The following is a 22,053-nucleotide window of genomic DNA, read 5'->3' on the forward strand; positions in this document are numbered from 1 at the left end:
TCTTAGAATATTTTATTTTATTTTATAAGCATAACATTTTTACATGTTTGAACTTAACTTGCGTTCCTAAGTTAAGGCTGGATGGAAGGAAGTGCGACCTATCGAAACCAGACCGCAGTGTTTTTTTTTCCATTTTAATTTAAAAGCACATCCAGCAAGGGTTATCCGTTTAATTTTTTCAGCTATACAACAAACATCCTTTCCTTAACCAAAAATTAATGTACATTCATAAACAACACAGTACAGTACAAGTAAAAAAAAAACGCCTCAGTTAAAAAAAAAATAATAACACAAGATAACAATCATACAGTACCCTCGTATAATTCACTGAAAGTACTTCCGTTCCCAAGATACACTGCTGGAAGCTCTTTGACCCTTTCGGCTTGGGCTAAACATCCGGGGAATGAATAGTAAAAGTGAGTAAGATGGCGGTGGCGGGGTTATCAGTTGATTGGATCAAGAATTGGGAAAAATATGGAAAAGCTGAAGTGTAAGTACAGTTAACGAAAAAAAAAGTGAATGAAGTAATGTTTAAATGCAGTGAAACGTCTAAGCAGAATTATCAATCTTGTTTTATTTTTGAAGAGTTTTAACGTCACATTGTCCCAATTAACTCTGAAGAGGTGTGGGTGAAGTATGTTTAAGTGGACAACGTAAGAAAAATTATTCTCAAAAACCTTTCAGAAAAAAAAAATATTTAAATATGTATGTTTTTCTTGTGGTGCTGTGAGATCATTTGCATGCTTCCTATGTTTTGTATTTCTGCTTGTTAGGTTGGTAAACTCTCTGTTAGCGGTATGTGTGCTAAGAGTGTTACTGTTTTGTTATGGAGTGAAGCTTGTCTCATTCCCTAGAAAACTCTTCGACCGTTCACTAAATATTAGTAAACGCAAGTCTGTATATACTGTTCTGTCAAATGTACTGACACATTTGGTTATTGGGTTCATGGAAGTGTTACACGTGTAAAACTACTTCTGGTTTGTGATTCCGTAGTTATCGTTTAACTGTTCAAATTACTCGGTAACAGCTTTATTCAACTGGAGTGGAATCCAATTTTTTGTGGTTAATAACAGTTTATCGTTAAGTATGACTTTTTCATGTTTTAAGTACTTGATTGGTAGGGCATTTGTCCATTCTTACAGTGGGAACAGATGTTATTTGCTAAGATGAAGACTTATCCTGGCTTGGATTTCACTCCCACTTTTATGGTGTGACTGCATGATGATTGCATTAGTTAGGGGAAGTGGGGGAGCACTAGGGCAGAAATATTAATATTCTGTGGGGAAACTGATGAGCTAGTTAAAGCCACAGTTAGGCAAGTCCTGCTTACTTTAACTGCCATCAGATGTGTGTTATTAAGTATAGAGGGGCATGTTAGTCTGTTTTAATGTGTTTTGTGCTTATTGCTCCTTGTAATATTTAATTTCTAGAAAATGGAAATATAGACTTTCTCCTAGTGTATACTTCAGATATAGGTAGCATTGAGCAAAAGCTGTATTAAACTGATTCGCAGTTGCCAGCAATGTATAACGTTTGTTGGCTCCAGTTTTCTGTGGATAATTAGAAGTGAAAAAAAGAGTAAATTGCAGATTTTTTTTCTCCCAGGGTAGTAAAGTATTAAACCCTGCATCTTATTATGGCAGGCAAGTTAAAATAGGGTAATGGAGTCTGTCTGAAGAGTGCCTTATGTTTAAAGTTAAGCTTACAGTTTTTGTCTCTTGGAGAGTGGATTCCCCACACAAAACTCGACAAATATATTTATTATTTCTCTGTATGTGAATGTCACTTTCTTCTCACTCTGAAAAAATAGTTTAAGCAAATGGAGTTGCACTTGCCCCTTAGATGCAGCCATCACTAATTTTGTTGTGTTCTGTGGCTGTGCAGGGTGTCCTATTGTAGGACTTTTGATTGGCAAGCACAGAAAAAAAAATATTTGCACCAAATGTTGAATAGGATATGTAGTAAGTCATACAAGTCAGCCTGGAAGAGTGAGGTTGCATAGGGAAGGTGGACAAATCAGAAAAACTGTCATATTATAGTTTCTGAAATCTCTTAAATTTGATGCAGGATCTTTGTCCTTTTGGCCATGGTTGCTCCTGTTGGATGTGAAGTTGTTTTGGAAAAAATAGGTCTTGAGTTATCTGACCAATGTTAAGGTGATTTTAGGGTTAAGTTAAGGTTCTTGAATCAACTGTCAGGCAGGTCCATTAAAGTAGGTTTACAAAAGTTTCATGTGACAGGTGTAAGATGTTGCTGTTTCTGTAGTTTAAAATAGCATAATCAATTTTTAAGTAAGGGCAATCAGTGCTGTTTTTATTTTTCTTGAGTTTATATTGAACGTCTTCCCAGGTTGCCTCTGTAGAGGAGCCTTTGGATAACTTACTGCCTAGTTAAACACTTGTAATGTATCTATTTGCAAACATTAGATGTGGTTATCTATTGTGTGTAATGAGCATATCCATTGGTTAGGCATTGATGATTTCCTCCCATGGTCCAGAAAAGTTAAAAATAGGCAACACTGAAAATGACTCCTTTGGCATTTTTCTCTCCCTCTGTTAGGTAAGATTTTGAATTTCTTGTAAGTTTGACTATTTGTCTTCACTTTATTTTGTGATGTGGAGGAAGTTATTTAATCATTTCATTGATTATATGTAAGTAAAATATGTGAAATGTACAGCACAATAGGTTTGTACATGTATTCTTAAAATGCTAAGAGTAGGTTTAGTAGTTTAATAATACATTTTTGCAAAAGTTTTCTTGCACAGTAACTGTCTTGTCGCTACTTATTGTAGTGCGGTTTATCAGGAGTAGTCATTTTGTGTCAGATTTTGTAAGCAAAGTGGAGTTGTGCTGAGGTTTTAGTAACATTATTGGCTATTACTGCAGAATATTGAAGAAAATATTTAGGCCTTCTGGGGCTAAGAAAACAATAAGAAATTGAGTTGAGGAGAGAGGGAGGTGATAGATGCAGGTTTTTGTTGGTGGTAGTGTGTATACAGAGGAGAAAAATACAAGCGGTACAATGAGGTGTATGAAGGAAACAAAGGCAGTATGGGAGGTGAATGTTTCTGTTTGCATTAGCTGCTGTTGTAGTATAGAGTTAGCAGTTTGGTCTAACAGAGGCAGCAAAGCTGCAAGAGAGCATGTATTTGGGTGTGTAAGCCTGTATTGGGTGTGGATACTTTTGGAGTTGAAAATTAAGCTGGGCAGTGTCCCTCTTGCCCCCTCTAATGTCCCCACTCTGGGTCAGTAGGTGGAGCCTGAACCCTCACCACTGACACTGGAGAGAGATGTTTATTTGGAACAAAAATGGATACACCCAATATTTCCAGATGCAGCTGTGTGCTTCAAGCACAGTTTCCTTTAAGAGCACCAAACAGATGTGAAACTCTCAAGGGTTAAAATATTCTCTGAAGGACCAGCCACAATGTAAAGTTTAAATATAATTGATAAAAAAAAACATGAAAATACTAAATATCTATTTACAGTCAACACCAGAGCTTCAACCATAGGAAGTAGTAAAGTAACACAGATGAAAAGATACACGCAGATACAGAAAAACAGTACTTAACCAAACTCACTGTATTTTCCTGAGTAATCTTAAGAGTTGCTATTCCCTGGTCATTTACTAGAGCAAGAAGAGATGAAGTAGGTGAGTGATCCTTCTATTTCATGTTTCCAAAACCAAAAGTGCCATGAGACTTCAGTTTGAACTAGTATCAAACATTATTTTAGTGGTGGATTCTAGAATGGCCTCGCATACATCTGGGCTTCTACTCTTGGTTCCCAAGCAACTCCCCATTGCTAGAAACTTCCAGGATTTAGAACCTGTGTGTCAATAATATGCACACACAGAGCCTTGCTAATATCTGCTGCAACTCCTGGAAGTCATTGAACCCTACAGGAGCTAATCACACTTCTTTCAAACATTGAATCTCTGGCTGCATTCAAAACTGTGAGACCATCTTTATAGCCTAGGCCCAGTAATTTAATTAATTACTATTTTTTAAGTTTGAGATTAACCTCTTCTAGTGTTCTGTGTTCAAATGTATATATTTAAACAGTTACAAAATGGCTAAGGGTAAGGATAAATTGTATGGTGAGTTGTATGAAAGGTTTAATACTAAGGAGGGAGTAAAGGACCTGCACTGATTGGCTAGACAGAGGGATCAAGCTGGGAAACATGTGCAGCAGGTTAGAGTGATAAGGGATAACGAGGGAAACATACTCACAAGCGAGAGTGTTTTGAGGTAGATGTAAAGAGTACTTTGAGGGGCTGATGAATGAAGAGAATGTGAGAGAGATATGGTTGGATGATGTGGGGATAGTGAATCAGGAACTGCAGTGGATTAGCAAGGAGGAACTAAGGACAGCTATGAAGAGGGTGAAGAATGAAAAGGTTGTTGGTCCAGGTGACATACCAGTGGAAGCATGGAGGTGTTCAGGAGAGATGGTAGTGAGTTTTTAACCAGATTGTTTAATGAAGTTTTGAAAAGTGAGAGCATGCTTAAGGAATGGAGAAGTGTTTTGGTACTGATCTTTTAAGAATAAGGGTGATGTGCAGAGCTGTAGTAACTGCAGAGGGATAAAGATGATCAGTCACAGCATGAAGTTAAGGGAAAGAGTAGTGGAAGCTAGGTTAAGAAGTGAGGTGATAATTAGTGAGCAGCAGTATGGTTTCATGCTGGGAAAGAGCACTACAGATGTGATGTTTGCTCTGAGGGTGTTAATGGCGAAGTATAGCGAAGGTCAGAATGAGTTGTATTATGTCTTTGTGGACTTGGAGAAAGCATATGACAAGGTGCCTAGAGAGGAGTTGGGGTATTGTATGCGGAAGTTGGGAGTGGCAGAGAAGTATATTAGTGGTACAGGATATGTATGAGGGTAATGTGACAGTGGTGATGTCTGCAGTAGGAGTGACGGATGCGTTCAAGGTGGAGGTGGGATTACATCAAGGATCAGCTCTGAGCCCCTTCTTATTTGAAGTGGTGATGGACAGGTTGACAGTCGAGATCAGACATGAGTCCCCATGGGCTGTGATGTTTGCGGATGATATTGTGATTTGTAGTGAGAGTAGGGAACAGGTTGAGGAGACTCTAGAGAGGTGGAGATGTGCTGTAGAGAGGAGAGGAATGAAGGTCAGCAGGATTAAGACAATGTATGTGTGTGAATAAGAGGGAGGATAGAGGAATAGTGAGGATGCAGGTAGTAGAGTTGGCGAAGGTGGATAAGTTTTAAATAATTGGGATCAACAGTTCAGAATAATAAGTGTGGTAGAGAGGTGAAGAAGAGAGTGCAGGCAGGGTAGAGTGGGTGGAGAAGAGTGCTGGTGATTTGTGACAGACGGGTACCAGTAAAAGAGGTCTGCAAGAGGGTAGTGAGACCAGCTATGTTATATGGGTTGGAGATGGCACTGATGAAAAGACAAGAATCAGAGCTGAGGTGGCAGAGTTAAAGATATTAAGATTTGCATTGGGTGTGACAAGGATGGACAGGATTAGGAGTCAGTATATTAGAGGGTCCTCTCAGGTTGGATGGTTTGGAGACAAAGCCAGAGAGGCGAGATTGCATTGGTTTTGACATGTGCTGAGGAGGGATGCTGTGTATATTTGGAGAAGGATGTTAAGTATAGAGCTGCCAGGTGAGAGCAATATAGGAAGGTCTAATAAGGTTTATGGATGTTGTGAGAGAGGACGTGCAGGTGGTTGGTGTGATAGAGCAAGATTCAGAGGACAGGAAGAAGTGGAAACGGATCCACTGTGGTGACTGCTAACAGGGATAGCTGAAGGAAGAAGTTGTTACAATAATATATGCATATATCTTTTTCTAACCAGCGGGGCATGCTGTTGGTACATTTTTAATATAAACAGCTTTGCAAGTACATTTTTCAGCACAAGCAGCTGTACAAATCAGTTTGATATTCAAGTAACTTATAATTCTTTACTAAATTCCAGCTAGCTGTGCTGGCATGTGTTACCCATCCACTGCCCTTCTTCTCCTGGCATAGTTGACAATACCTCAGTCACACTCCTGCCCCTGCATTATAATTTAATTGATTTCTGCATTGTTATATGTGCTTTGTAGAAAGTGTGTGCTTTAATGTTACACTTGGTTTCTGCCATCTTGCTGTTCTGGTCCTTCAGTAGAGAATATTTTGTTGCAGTGTAGTAATTTTATAGTTTATGCAGTTGCATCATTGTTAATGCATTGGGCAGGGGTGTGGCTTTAAATTAATTCTGTCACTTGGTGGGCTTAATGTGTGATGGAAAAAGAATTGAGAAAGTTCTAGCAGTTTATCATATTATGGAAACAGCCGTGGAAAAGCTTGGTGTTTGCAGGGGTAACCTAGGCGGTCCAAATGCTGAGTTAATTCAGCAAGCAAAGGAGAGTAGTATTGCTGAAATTGAATTCATCTTCAAGTCTTGGTGAGTACCTTCACGAGGTGGACCCTGTTTTTCACAAAGTGTCACCAAGATGACACTGATATATAGATTGTATTTATAGAGCACATATCATGAACAGAAGTAGGTTGTAAATTAGAAAAGGTAACTCGGTCCTAAAGACACAGTATAAAATTGTCCAGTCCTGGTAGGCACACTGGTGCCAGGACTGGAAAAGATGACTAGGAATCTTCAAAATACAGAAACATTACTACAATGGGGCCAGGCCCAGGGGGGGGTTGGGGGTGGCCTCCCCCAGCCCTGTTGTAGCAGGAAGTAGTAGTCCACAAAAATCACAAAATTTGATGGGCCAAAAAAGAGCCATAAAGACGATAAAGTGGACAGTTGAAGATAAAGAAATTATGTATTGTTACAATTATGCAAAAAGCGCAGAATTTCCAGGGACAAGATATATAAAATGATTGAGAGAAATTAGAGGAAAGAAAAATAGTTCCGCAAGAAAAGCTGTCAGAAGCTTCAAATAAAAATTTGTATTCATAAATGCAACATATTTTTGAAAAACGGTATATTGCTGGGGTCTTTGTAGTACAGTGATTTTAATATTAGTTGTGCAGAGGAATTGGGCGAGTCGAAGGAAAAGAGGATGTGTGACAGACTTCTTCCTATGAACCTTAGGTTTGCTCTGTAATTTTAGTAGCCAGCAGCAAGAGTACTAGGGAGTACTACTATAAGGTGTATAGCTGAAACAAAGCATTAAGAAATTGGTTAGGTTGGCTTTATGCTGAGGGCTGACTTACAGATTTGGGATGTAGTGAGAGATTGTGGGGAAAATGGAAACTGGTACAGAAAACTTTGATTGCTTGCGTAACGTACGTAATATTGTGTTGTAGAGGTAGTACTGTGGTGATTATTTGTAAACAAGGATTGATTGCATATATTGGTGTGAGAAGGGGTAGGGCTGTCTTAACACTAGATGGAAGCTTTGCGGAGGTAGAAAGATTAGCAGTATGTATACTTTTAATAAAACCTTGGTGCAAAAGGAGGATGCTTGAAATCTGTATAATGAGCTTCATATGTGAGAAAAGCTTTATGCTTTTTAGTTTATAATCGATGCATGGTTAAGCAGCCAGAACGAGTAGCTAGAGAGAATGTAGTAGAGCAGATGTACCAATTGCACGGAGGTACTTTATGTTTTGGAAGCCACAGAATAAGCAGCTGTATAACTGTCTAAACACACAATTTGACATGTTTGTTTAGTTAGAGGGTAAGTATTAACAAAACATAACCTGTGATAACTGTAACTACTGAACACATTTCCTCAGCATAACACCCCTATCCCCCTCCCCCTTCTTTTTTTTTTTTTCTTTCAACTTCATTCCTCTACTCTTTCCTTTCTCTGTTTCCAAGAGGTAATAGGAAATGTTTCCAAATGTCTGTATAAAAGATCATCTGCACTCTGTAAATTTATTTCTACAAAAAAATATATATTTGGACTTGGCTTTGCATATTTTTAAACTATATGTATGTTTATTGTTTTGTTCTGCAAACAGAATCTGTCTAATCTGAATGCTCTTAGCTGGTCTTGAAAATGGTTCCAATTGGATTATCTGTTTACCCTGGTTAAGTAATGAACAAAGTGAATAAAAGTGGCTATACATTCTGGATGTGTGTGTCTGTATCCTTATTTTGGCCGCAAAATTTTCTTTTGGAACAATTGTCAAATATGTTCATAGATTCATAGGTAGGGGCATTTATAAGCCTAGCCAGAGTGTCTGCTTTCGCTGCCCCGTTGATTTAATTAACTGAGCCTCTGTCAAGCGGAGCCAATGAAGTGATCCCAGGGGTGTATTTTCTGTTACCCATCCACTTGTCAAGGTTTCTCTTTAAGAGTGTTAGTGAGGGGCACTGCCTAATATAGTTTGGAATTTTGTTCCAAAGCATGGGGAAGTCTCTGTGACATGAATCTATCCCTCCAGCATGTTTATTTATTGTTGCAGTGAGGTTTAGCTCACTAGAGCACGTGGCTCACAGTGATTTGGATTTCTTTAGGTGGAGCATGTCCATCAATTCTGAGTTGGACATGGCTTTGTAAGTCAGGCAGAGATCACCTCTGAGTAAGCAATATGCCACTGAGTACATCCGGAGTTATTTCAGTCGGGCTGCATAGGACATGTGTTTGAGGCCAGTAATCCTCTTGATGACTTACATTTGTGGTCTTTCCAGCTGTTGGAAGTGTCTTGTGAGGTACATCCCAAATGGGGCATTGTACTCTCTGATGGGTCTGATGAGTGACGAGTAGAGGGGCACTGTAACCTCTTTATTTCTAGATGCGAACTCTTTAGTAATTTAGATGGGCCATATAGAAGGATTTCTTAATTACTTTGGCAATATGATTGTCAAAGGAGAGATTACTGTCTACCTGGGTCCCCAGATGTGATGTGATTTATAATAAATGGATCACACCACTGGTAAAACCCGAACAGTTTGACTTTATTGAACTAAACTCACAAAATGACTAAGCGCTTTCGCCCTGTTCATTTCATGGTCTTCATCAGAGTCAGCATTGCATTAAAAACACCATTTTATATCGTAGTACAAGCAATGAAGCAATCGGTTAACAGTGCTGATTTTAACTTGAGCCACCATCCAACCATATGAAAAAGCAAATTGTATTGTACAATATGCGGTTATACTTGAGGCCACTCGCGATTAGCTTAGTAGGGCTTGTATATTGCTTTACCAAGGCCATTGCAGAGAAGTCAGTGATTTTTTTTTTTCCTTTGAAGTCCAGCTTGAATTAGGTTTGTGGAGTAACAAGTCCTCAAGTTTCAGTTGAACATTGTTTTTCCAGATTGTTTAGCTATTAAGTGTTTCATTTGCAGACCCGTGGTAGACTGTATGTGGTTATTGCTGGCCACTAGGTTTCATTTCTCCAACTGTCATTATTCTGATACTGCTTATTTAAAGTAGATGACTGGGTGCTGCAAAAATTTACTTCAGATAATGTTTTCCTGGAGAAAAAAGATCCTGCCTGAGGGAGGGTGCTGGCAAGGTAAGAGATGGTCATGCAACTCTGAGGCCTGAGAATGTCTCTTAATCTGACTTTTTTTTTTCTGTGCACTTTAAAACTTCTAAATAAATAACGTAATACAAATTGGTATTTGGGAACATTCTAAGTTATAAGCTATTTGGTGGCCTTTCATAATATGTATATTTTTTTGAAGTTTAAAAAATTCATTTTACTATAAGGCCTATCCCTACACATTGTCATTTTTTTCGGAGTTATTTTTCACTTTAAGAAAGGACATGTAGTGCTAAGCTAAATCAGCATGTCTTGTTTGCGAGTATTGAACATATCTCCTCAGCATAACAATACATTTGTCTCCTTTTCTCTCCCCTTTTTTCTTCTAACTTAAGAAAAACAATGAGGAAAGTGCACCCTCTTATGTTTTTTTTTTTTTTTTTTTTTTTTTTTCTATCTATCAATTGCTTTGGCTGACAGCACCATTATGTTCAGTAGGACTTTGTTGGGTACTTGGGTATTATCGCAGCCACACATTGTCAGCATTCACTGCATTCTCGTCAACTTTCCATTCTCACTAATTTCATGCTGCCAAGAATGCCGTGAATGATGAGAATGCGTGGTTAGTTTTTAAAATGTAAATCTACTGTGTTAAAGTTTTTTTAAGCAATTAAAGCATGCTGTTAAGTTGTCTGCTTATATTTTAAAATAAGATATCGCAACCATGTTAAAAACATAAGCAGAAGACTTGCTTACTTTTTTGAGAAAGTATTACCGCAACCACACTTAATTAGTTTACTCATTTGATTTTGAATGGCTCATTTTAGAGTAGAAATTGGTTTTACCTTTAAGCAAGTTTGTGTCTGCTAAGGAAAGGATTTTGGATTTTCAGAAAAGGGTAAGGGCTTTTAAGAAGTGGCACAGAAGTTTAACATTCTGTAAATATTTCATTGATTAACACATACTAAGAACACAATTTATGTACTGTTTGTAATACCAAACAGAAAGTTTTCTTCGGACATAAAACGGTTTTCATTTTTCTACCATTTATTTCTGAAATATCTTATCTTTGGTTATATTAAAAAAAAAAAAAAAAAAAAAACTGTGTTCTCTTAAATACGGTGCCCAAAAATAATGTAGCCAAGCTTAAAGTGATCAGTACTACCTATTATAACCACGCATTCACAGTATTCTTGGCAGCATTGTATTCCCTTGTCACTGAAATAATGTGCTGCTGAGAATATGTGGTTGCGATAATACGCAAGTACCCCTTATTATGTCTTGGCTTATATTTTTCTGTACTCTTGGGTTAATACGTTTCCTTATTTGTTGCAACATGTTCACCCAGCAGGTGCACCATACAATTTTGGGTAGCGTTTCTAAAATGTCAGGTCTGAACATTTGAAAGAAAGTGTACCTCAAATTCCTGTCACATCTACCAACACCTATTCTCCATTTGAGGGAATATTCTTTTTAAGGCAGTTTGGGGTATACATGTGCCTGTGTTAACATTTCCAGGCAGATGTTCTGATCCATCAGGATTTTGTTGCATGCTCCAGTGTTTTGCAGGCTTTTCCCCATAATTCTTTTGTAATTTGTCTATCATTTTTTTTCTGTCCAAAGCCCACCTTTGACCATCTGGCTGATTCTTGGAATTATCTTGAAGTTGTTTTGTTGTGTTTAGTTTATTAATTGATTGATTGCATTCTCTGTTTTCTCAGTTTTACTATGTTTGCATCTAATTTTTTTCTCCTCCTTTTCACAATGACTGTTTCATCTATGTTATTCCTTGATTATGGTGGGCAGTCTGCAGTACACAGTTCAAACAGCTGTTTAGCTCTTTGCAACTGTTTGATGGATTGGCTTTAGCTGAAGTTATGCCAGAGGCGAAGGGCTCCATTGTGCCTATCCTTTGCTTTTGCTCCCAGAGTGTCACTATCAGTGTCTCTCCACGTCATCCAAATTACCCTCTCCTCACATTTTGTCTTGGTCTTCACATTTTTTCCTGCATCCTTTCAATACTCACAAAGTTGGCCAGACTGCACTGTAACAACTGTGCAGGAAATAAACATAAGCCATGGGAGCAATAGAACCTGTGAGGTCTGTTTTTTTTTAGAGTGTTGTTCCAATCTTTTGGTCCAGTGACAGCCTGGACAAAAATCATGACTAAACAATTTAAATTCAGTCTTATTTTTCTGTGTTGAAATGTGGAAAAAGCAAAAAAATCAGACTGGCCAAGAGTGTTTCAAATAATGTAAAATAAAAATGATCAAATTAACTTGCGAGTCTGTGACCACTAGCCCCTCCCCCAAGCATTGGGTTATTGGATGCTCTTAGGTGGATTTTAGAGTTTTTCAAACTTGCCTGAGCATAAATGAGTATAGAAATAACAGGTTTTTATAACTGTTAATGATAAAATCGCAAGACAAATGCTTGTAAGAATACATAAGTCATATCTGGGGATAATGCTTGCCCCCCCCCCAAAAAAAAAAATTGGTAATTGCCTTCCTTGCATCCCCCTGGTGTTGGATTGGGATCACGGCGCATGTCGCAATCATGTAATTAAAGCGGTTGCTGTCAGACTTGTATACAGCAAGTCTCCTTAGTCCCATCTCCAAATATTGGCCACGTTTTACATCACTCTGTTAGATTGGGATGAAACTGAAGAAGATGTAGGGCACAGTAACCTATTTCCACCTTTTGCTGTCAGACCTGCATAACCAGCATGCCTCCTTCCTTCTCCCTCACAAGATACCTGTCTATGTAAATATCTGATGTTTCATTGTCAGGAAAGTTAAAAATTACAGAAAGTTATTTCAGCGTGTTGATCATAGGTGTTACACAGTCCTCCGACAGGCTATAGTGGCCTTCTCTACATGTATACAAGATTTATGAGGAATATTAAAGAAATAAGAAGACTTTGAGCACAGCTTCCACAAAAGTTAACGCAACCTTCTTTGTACACCTCTGAGGTTTGATTTTGATGAATGTTAATGACCACATTGTCTGCAGTCTCAACACATTTATTGCATTTTCCTTCTTTGTATAGCTCGGAGCAGGCTGAGTTTTAGAGTAGGTGATGTTCAGAGCAGAGGCCAGTACTAACAGTAAGTCAAAGTCCACTCATACAGCTTGTGCTGTAGTGGCCTCACAGCCCTCAGAAGCTGTTATGGCTGTTGAGTAATTAAAATGTATGCCTTATTTTTGAAAGGTTATTACTCATTTTAATTTTACTCAAAAGAATTCTCTGTGCCTCGTGTAATGTGCCTCTTCACAGATGATAAATTGGTGATCTGTTTTCCACACGCAGTCTGACATTGTTCCTGCAAGCCAACCTGACATTGTTCCTGCAAGCCAAGTACCACAAGATGCATAAACACACATGCAAGAGCTGCATGTGTCTTTGGAGTGAGGAGTATTGAAGAGAACCAGAGTACATGGATAAATCCACACTGATAAAGGGAATGCACACTCCACTCGGAAGTCGCTTCCAAAATTCCGAGTTGTAGATCTCAGGTTGAGTTGATTCCATTTTCTTTTGACCAAACGATGGCCTGAATAAAAATTGTGATGAAGGAAAGAGATCTACACTTGTTGTTTAGCTTTTCCCTTTGTTCATTCAGTATACCCTAATTGGTTAAGCTTTTACTTGTACTGTGAAGGAAATGACTCGGCTGTCTCTTGATGAATTTTTTTTTTTTTTTTGGGGGGGGGGCAAGATTTCAGTATGGGAGCCCACTCCTGTCTGGTTCCCGTAATAAAAACAAAATGTGTCAAACTGAGAGCCCCAACCACCACACCAAACTTTTTTTTTTCTTCTGACTCTGCTTAGATTTTTCACTGTTACGTCTGTTTTTGAGACTTGTGCAGCCATTGACTTGTTCATGTGTTTGTCTCAGGCCTTGTCAAACACCACTTTCTCTGCATCTGAGCTCTCCATCAAGGATGTGCTGTACTGTTCAGCTTCTTTTTGTATTACGTCATCATCGTTTATATTTATTGCACGTCTGCCTTCATTCCAGAAAGCCACACCAATTTTTTTCCTGTTGAAAGAACTTTTGACTATTTTCTTCGTGATAGCTGGGGTAGACTTTTTAATTGTAGTTCAAGATTCAAATTGGTCTGCTGGTCTGTGCGTTCTTTTGATAATACTGTCACCACTGTACTACTTCTCCTTATCCAAATTTTAGGTAATTCTCCACCTTTTAATGTATTTTAAACTACAACTACCATGTCTGTATTTTTTTTCCCTGGTTTTGATGCCCTTTGTACCTGGTGATCATCATATTAATTACTGCTGCAGTAGCCTTGTATTCTTGGCTAGATATAACCCATATAGCTAACAGCCAGCCAGCTTCCAAAGCTTTAGGGTACCTTCAGTGTGCCCAAATATCAGACTGCTCAAACTGAGTTGATTAAAGAACAAGTTTGGGCGCAAAGCTCTTCAGAGCTGTAATGCTGTTGAAGAGTATGCTTCTCTGAAGAATCTGAAGATGGATGGTTGGCTTGCATTTTCATTTGCTGGAGAGTGTTCCTTTGGGGAACAAAAAACTTATGTTTTAATTTTTTTGTTGCTGTTTAGTTTCCATTTAGTAAAGTTATTGTAAAGCTAGGAGTGTTGTGTCTTAACTGTCTTGAGATAAATGTACTTTTAAAAACGGAGCTTTTTATTCTGTCAATTTAAAGGTGGTGTAAAGTAACTGAAAATATGTTTTCTGTGGAGATAGTTTAAATTTTGTGGGGCTAGCATAGTGTTTAAGTGCTCTTTTTAGTGTGCCCCCCCCCAAAGTAACATTTGTGGACTGGTAGTGTTTCCTGGCAATTTTGCTGCTTGTCTTCCCCTGAGAATGTGGCACTAGTCCCATGGTCTGTCTGTTCAAGTTTCCTGGTAACACTACTTAAAAGATGCTTATCACATTCCTATTCATCCAGACTTCAGAGTTTTTAAGGCTTTGCATCTGGATCCCATTATTAGTTCTCTGCCTTAACCTTTAGCCTATTCACTGCTCCAGGAGTGTTCACAAAGTGTGTTTAGCTTCAGTTATAGCTCATTACAAGTTGCACTGTATCCACCTTTTTCCATATTTAGACTTGCTTACTTTTGCGGTGTCTCTTTCAGTGTCAAGAATCTATCTCGTACAAAAGCTGGAATTCCAGGAGAACATTCAAAAGTTTTCCTTGACTCCTTAACGTGGAGTTGTGTGCCTGGGATGCCAGCTAGACACCTCAGTTCAGAGCTTTTCTTTCACAGGAAAAAAGTGTCTATCTTCTACATCTATTTCTAAGGTTTTCCCCTCAAACTTTTGACAGTGCCAGGGAATATCTCAGGACTTTGTCTTGTGGCATCTGTGATTCTTATGACAATCCTGGCAAGACTCTACATGAGAAATATACATTGGTATCTGAAGTCTGTTTCCAGCATCAACACCATTTCTTTTCAAATCCAAGTACTGGGGTTTATCAGAAAAGAAAATCTTTAGGTGTGGACAACAGATGTCTTTAAACCTAGGTTTCCTCTACTCCAAAGTAGTCATTCACCCCAAACCGTTTGGACTTTGCTTTGGGAGTAGTTTCAGGAGGGAGAAAAGTGCAAGGGGTGTAGGATACCAAGGACAGATGCAAGCACATAAGTATCAAGGAGATGCTTGCCCTGATCATGGCACTCCTGACACTCTGAACCATCTTTGGTCCTTGGCACCTTTTCAAGTGGTTACAGACAATACCAGAGTCATGTGGTACATCAGCAAGCTAGAGAACCAGGTCGTTCTCCTTTACAGACGAGCCATGTTAGCTTGGGATACATCTTCACAGCACATTTCACCTTACAGGTATCCAGCATTCAGTCAGAGCATAATTGTGTGTCGGATAAGTTGAGTAGGACCAGGGCAGACCCTCACAAATGGAAACTAGTTATGGGAGTCTTACAAGATTTGATCCGTCTGCGGGGAGTTCAAGTAGACCTCTTTGCCAATTGACTGCTTGGAGAACAAGTTAAGTTCTGTACCAGAATTCCATGTCAGAAGACCTGGAAGATGTGCGCCTTTTCTTTGCCTTGTTCAGGAATGTTTCTGTGTGCTTTTTTCACATACTCCAGTAATATCCAAGGTATGTCTCAAGATTCTGAAGGAATCCCCCCCCCCCCCCCCTAAGATCATTGTGGTGACTCCCTTCTAGTCCAGGAAACGATAGATCTCTCATTTTGGAGATGGTCAGGGCAGTTACCACAAGCTTGCTCACAGACTGGATTTGCTCACACAAGGTCAGGAGTGTTGTATACATCTTGACCCCCCCCCCCCAGTTAACTTCAGTTGATTGCCTGGATGATAGGGTCTTAGTTCCTTTTTAGGCACCTTTTTACTGGGGATGAGCATCAGGTACTAATAGAGGATCTGACTAATGGCTTGGGCCCATGGAAGGTGTCCTGAAGCTTTGGAAATTGGCTGGCTGTTATCAAAGATATAACCCATATAGCTAAGGATACTGTAGCAGTGATCATTGGAACATTTACTGTTGGTGTAAGTTTACTTGTACAGCTATACTTTCCTAGCATAGGTATGCTATGGCATTTGTGAATTTCCAAACTCTGGTGGGGAGAAATGTCAGAAAGAAAAAGGCTTGGATGTAAAGTGGGAGAGAACTATTATTAATACCCATCTTCCATACCAGCAGACTAAAACCTCCTCTTACAGCCTGTCCCAACTAGTGCAATATATAAATATCTAAATGGGCTTAAACCCACAACCCTGGCCACTGACAAATTGCCTGCGGAATATTTAAAGATCACAGCCAAAACCATCTCTAACCTAGTTTCCATTTTCATTAACTGCTCTTCATCGGAACAATGCGTTCCTTCTCTGTGGAAAATTTCACTTCTAGCTCCACCAAGTTGCCTCCTTGTGGAGTGGTATTGTCTGATTACTGTCCAGTTGCCATTCTGTCCTCTTGTCTAAAATCCTCAATGTGTACATTCCCAAATAATGCACTAACAAGCACTCTACATGGATTCTGCCCTTATCGCAGTGCTACCACAACCCTTACTAGCTTTACCAACACAGGAAACCTACATTGAAACAATGGTAACTGTATTCCTAGAACTCTCCAAGGCCTTTGATACTGTCTCCCATCCCAAACTCCTTTCTTCTCCCTCCGATCTTAATCTCGGCCACTCTACACTAGCGTGGTTTCAAGATTATCTAACCAACCACCACCTAGTAAAATGGCAAAACTCCTAATCTCCCCTCCTACCTGTCACCTTGGGGGTCCCCCAAATATGCATTCCTGGACCTGTTCTTTTCAACATATATTCACCAACCAACTCCACAAAGTTACCCGGCATGCCACTCTAATCCAGTAAGCAGATGACTCCACTCTAATCTGCTTTGCCCCATCACTCCCTCAACTCCAAGAATTGACATGAGTCCTTTTACTACTGTTGAAACCTGGTTAGCCAACTCTCAACTAATACTTAACCCTAGTAAAACGCAGCTGATGATATTCTGTCTCACTAGAGCCTTATAGCCCATACCACCATTCACAATATTCTCAGCTAATAACACCCCTGTCACACTTGTCCAACATACCAAACTGTAGGGGTTGTTGTAGATCACAGCATGAAATTTGATATGCACATTGCACAGACAGTAAGTCCATTAAAAAAAAAAAACTCTGAACCCTATGTAGGTGCAAAAAGTACCTCACTAATGATGGTAAAGCCACCATTGCAAGAACCCACCTACTATCCATACTCCACTATGCCTCCCCTAAACTAATCAACTTAAGTAATGCAGACTTTAACAAACAAAACACCTGTTTAGGTTTGCTACTGATCACCCTTTAGGACACATCACTGCATAGCAATCCAGCAACTATCCTGGCTAGAATTACCCAACCTGCTTCCATATAACCAGCTTACAATAGCCCACCAAATTCTATATTATTCCGATAGAGTTCCTGCTCAAGGTCTGCTTAATATTTACTCTTAACAAGCACCTATTAAGGTCCATCAGTAAAGCACTTGCTGACGCAGACAAAGCAACAATAGCTTTAGGAACTTCTTGTTTTCCATTTCTGTTTCAGAAGCATGGAATACCATCCCTGTAGATTAAAAAAAAAAAAAATTTCAAACTCCAGCAGTCCTGTTTACATAGTTCTTGATTATGTAATTGTTTTGACCCTGGGTAACTTCACTTAATTGGATCTTATCATACTTTAACCTTCTATGAAAGCTTGCAACAGCTCCTTTCTATACTCATTTAATGTATGTTTTCTGTACTATCTACTGATGACTGTAGCCAAATGACTGAATAAAATGTCCTTTAACTATATTGTTTATTGTAACACACTGTGCTCCTTATAGTATATTTATTTTCCTCCTTTCTTTGCTTTGAAAATAAGTTTTTGACTCTGTACTGCACATTATTAATGTGTGTTAGTATTTGCTGTACTAATCTTTGTGGAGATTTTCTCCTTGGGCCTCTGCTGAAAATGGGATCCATGCCCAGTTGGACTTTCCCGGTAAACATATGTAAAATAATAAATATTAGGGAAGCAATAACAGTCTACCACATCAAGATTGTTGAAGGTGAAGTATGCTTTTTTGCAACCCCCTTCATTGACTTCTCTTGCATCTGATGCTTCTGGCACAACTCTTAAGGATACCATCCTGCCTTTGACAGTACTGATGTCTGCTAGAACTGAAGCTTTACTGCTGTGTGTTAGGTTTGTTGTCACTTTGCAGGCCCTGGCTTGTGACACACGAGTCCTTGTTTGAGTGAGAAAGCAGTATCCCCCCCCTCCCCTCCCTTTTCTTCTTTAGAGTTTGCTGGGGACCGGATGATATGGGACACTGTCATCTGCCACATCTGAGGCCTCATATTCTGATGCCACCCTTGTGTAAGTCTGACCTCTCAAGTTCAAAATATCTGGCTGTTGGTTTGCCCCAGCTTCTCTGCCTGACCCAAGTTCTAGTTTTCCCTGGTCTTTTGACAGGATTTTGTTAGACTGTGTCAGGAACTCAAATGTTTTAGGAGATCCAGACAGCCACGTTCTGGTAATGGCCCTGCAACTGAAATTTCAGACATGGGGGGATGGTTAATGTTAACCATCTCTTTCTTCCCTGTTTTGTGGATTGTGTCTGCAGACACCCTGACCTCTGCTTCACCACCTGAAGACCTTTGTTTTGGGGGCACCATTTGTAGGATGTAGGTGTCCTTTTGGCGGGTTAAGGATTTTTCTCTGTCTAAGATTAGGTTTAGACCCTTTCTTGGTTCGACAGAACCCCAGGTGTCTGGTTTATTTCTCCAGTGCGTGAAATCGTGAACGGTGTATTCCTAGACACATCTCTTCAATCTGATTCCTAAACCCCTACCCTTGGGAAGCCTGAGTACTACTACAGAGTACTTGACTCTCGCAAGCATATGTACAAAAATCCTGTGGCAGCTCCAGAGGTTGCAGTTTGTAGATTCCTAGGTGTCTTGTGGCTGATCTTTATGAAACCCTTTCCATGTTGTAGAATGAGACCACAGCTCTGGATTTTTTTTTTTTTTTCTTCTAGATAAAAGACTTTTAACACCTCTGCTACCCTGGCTGTGAGGGCACTAAACTACCATTTTCATATGATTATGTATTAGGATACTAGTGGGATCATTGGGGTACAGGATGGGGGTCTTTAGAAGGAAATGCTGGAGTTGTGTAACTTCAGTACTCAAGTGGCAAGGTGCAAAGTAAAATGTGGCTATGATCCCCTGGATGCTTCTAATGGGGCAAGTGTTAAAGAATATGTGATTAGGACATGTGCTTGGTTGAGGGAACAGCAATTTTCTGATCATGTAAAGACAAAGCTCCTGAATGATCATCTTGATAAGCAGCTGTTCTGAGAGACCCCCTACTGAAAAGGTGTTTAAGAAACTGTTTGAAAAAGGCAAAGGCTGTGCAGACAAATTTTTCTGCCCCCATGTCAAAAAATGTCTTAACAAAACTTGGTCCTTTCTTCCCAAACATTCCAAAAGCTTAAAAAGAGTGGAAAGTAAGATCTGATGTCTCTTCCATCCATTCCTCAACTGATGGGTCTTCGCATCCAACCTCAAATCAGTCTTCAGCTACTCTAGACTATAGGATCCAAAGCTTAGGTTCTTCCCTGTAGTCTTAATCCCCTTTTATCCCCAGCATTATTTCAGATAGTTTATACAAAATTCCAGAGTGGAAACTCAAGTCTAGCAAACAGAATTCTAGATATAACTGTTCTCTTAAATTGTCAACTGGAGCTGAAGGAGCATGTGGATAAAGGGCAGGTGACAAGTCTAACCGTCATATCAGAAATCAAGAAAGACGTGATGTTTTCATTTTATAAAAGGCAGAATGAGGGTAAGAAGCTGTGGAAGGATGGAAGCAGACAACACAGGTCTGTCGTTATGCCACAGTGGATATAAAAAGTGTACGGATTCACTATGTAATACCAAAATTCCACAATCCCGTGACTCTGAATAATGACGACCAGAATCTTCAGATTGCGGAATCTCAAAAATATAGTCAATGGAGATTGCCTTACAGTGCGGAATGGGAACTTGGCCATTCAGTTCACTGTAGTGCTATCTCCGAGTTGGTATATTACAGTTGCAGTGGGTGTTGGGGATGCAGGGGGGGGCTTGCCCCCCCTGCATAAACATTAGTTTAGTTGGTTTAGTGTTTTTACTTTCTCAGATATTCTGGTCTTTTATTTTCAGAGTCTTGGGATTGTGGAATTTCAATATTTAATAGTGAACCCAAAGTGTATACACCCCTGTTTACATTGTCAGGTTTTTATAATCTAAAAAAAATGACCACACTAAATCATTTCAAAACTTTTCTCCCCTTTAATGTGACCTGTAACTTAAACAATTCAATTGAAAAACAAATCTGTTAGCGGAAAAAATATATAAAAAATAAAAAATATGCAATAAGCTGGTTGCATAAGTGTGCACACCGTTAAACTAATACGTTGTTTAAGCACCTGTTCATAGGTGGGTACTAGGCTATCTGCCTGAAGGCATTTATAAGCCTAGCCAGAATGTGTTGGCTTTTGCCATCCCCTTAGATTAGTTCCCTGTGCCTCTGTCCAGCAGATCCACTGAAGTGATCCCCGTGGTAAACTTTGTTTCCCATCCACTCTTCAAGGTTTCTTTTGAAGAGTGTTGGCGAGGAGCTCTGCCTAATGTAGATTGGGATCTTGATCCAAAGCATGGGAAGTCTCTGGGATGGAAATCTATCCCTCCAGCACGTCCTATTTTATTGTTGTGGTGAGGTTTAGATCCCTAGAGGGTGTGGCTTGATCGGATAAGGTTTTCTTTAGTAATTTAATTACAGCATTCAATGTTCTTGGGTACACACCTGCCATCAATGAGAGACTCTGATTAACTTCAAATAAAGTTCAGCTATCCTAGTAGGATTTTCCTGACATTTGCTCAGTTTCCTGATAAGGAAAAGCCATTGTTCTCAGTGAGCTTACAAAGCATCAAAGGAATTTCATTGCTGAAAGGTATTGGTCAGGAGAAGGGTACAAAAAAATTTCCACAGCATTGGATATACCATGGAACACAGTGAAGACAGTCGGCAAAAAGTGGAGGAAATATGGGACAACAGTGACATTGCAAAGAACTGGACGTCCCTTCAAAATTGATGAATAGACAAGTCGGGGGGGGGGGCTGCCAAGAGACCTACAGCAACACTGAAGGAGCTGCAGGAATTTCTGGCAAGTACTGGTTGTGTACTACATGTGCCGACAATCTCCCATATTCTCCATATGTCTGGCCTATGGGGTAGGGTTGCAAGACTGAAACCTTTTCTTGCGCAGAAAAACATCCAGACCCGGCTAAAATTTACAAAATACATCAAGTCTACCAAAAGTATGTGGGAAAATGTTATGGTCTGATGAGACCAATGTTGAACTTTTTGGCCACAATTCCAAAAGGTAGTTTGGTGCACAAACAACACTTTGCATCACCAAAAGAACACCATCCCCACAGTGAAGCATGGTGGTGGCAGTATCATGCTTTGGGGTTGCTTTTCTTCAGCTGGAACTGGGACTTTAGTCAAGGTGGAGGGAATTAATAACAGTTCCAAATACCAGTCACTTTTGGCCCAAAACATTCAGGAGTCTGCTAGAAAGTTGAAGACTAAGTGGGATTTCACCTTTCAACATGACAATGACCCCAAGCATACATCCAAATCAACAAAAGAATGGCTTCACCAGAAGAAAATTAAAGTTTAGGAATGGCCCAGCCAGAGCCCAGACCTAAATCCAATAGAAAATCTGTGGGGTGACCTGAAGAGGGCTGTGCACAAGAGATACCCTCGCAATCTGACAGATTTGGAGTGCTTTGCAAGGAAGAGTGGGCAAATTATTAAGTCAAGATGTGCCGTGCTGTGATAGAGTCCTACCCAAAAAGACTGAATGCTGTAATTGAATCAAAAGGTGCTTCAACAAAGTATTAGTTTAAGGGTGTGCACACTTTTATGCAACCAGCTTAATGTACGTCCCCCCCCCCCCAAAAAAAAAAGTTTTGTTTGTTTTATCAATTGAATTGTAGGTTATAGGTCACAGAAAAGGTGGGGAAAGTTTTTTGAAATTTATTGTGGTGGTTTTCTTATCAAAAA

General features: G+C 39.5%; 1 protein-coding gene across 1 annotated transcript in view; it reads left to right on the top strand.

Moving 5' to 3' along the window:
• The first annotated feature begins 364 nt into the window (after positions 1-364).
• The window catches only part of LOC122789851 (THO complex subunit 2-like), a 2,067,217-nt gene continuing 2,045,528 nt past the window's right edge, over positions 365-22,053 (top strand). Inside the window, exon 1 of the mRNA XM_044057285.1 lies at positions 365-490. Within this exon, the coding sequence (XP_043913220.1) occupies positions 426-490 (65 nt within the window). The 5' untranslated portion in view covers positions 365-425. The remainder of the gene's footprint in view (positions 491-22,053) is intronic.

The sequence above is a fragment of the Protopterus annectens genome, chromosome 15.part0 (assembly GCF_019279795.1).
Source record: "Protopterus annectens isolate FY-2018-M chromosome 15.part0, PAN1.0, whole genome shotgun sequence".
In the NCBI taxonomy this organism is placed as follows: Eukaryota; Metazoa; Chordata; order Ceratodontiformes; family Protopteridae; genus Protopterus; species Protopterus annectens.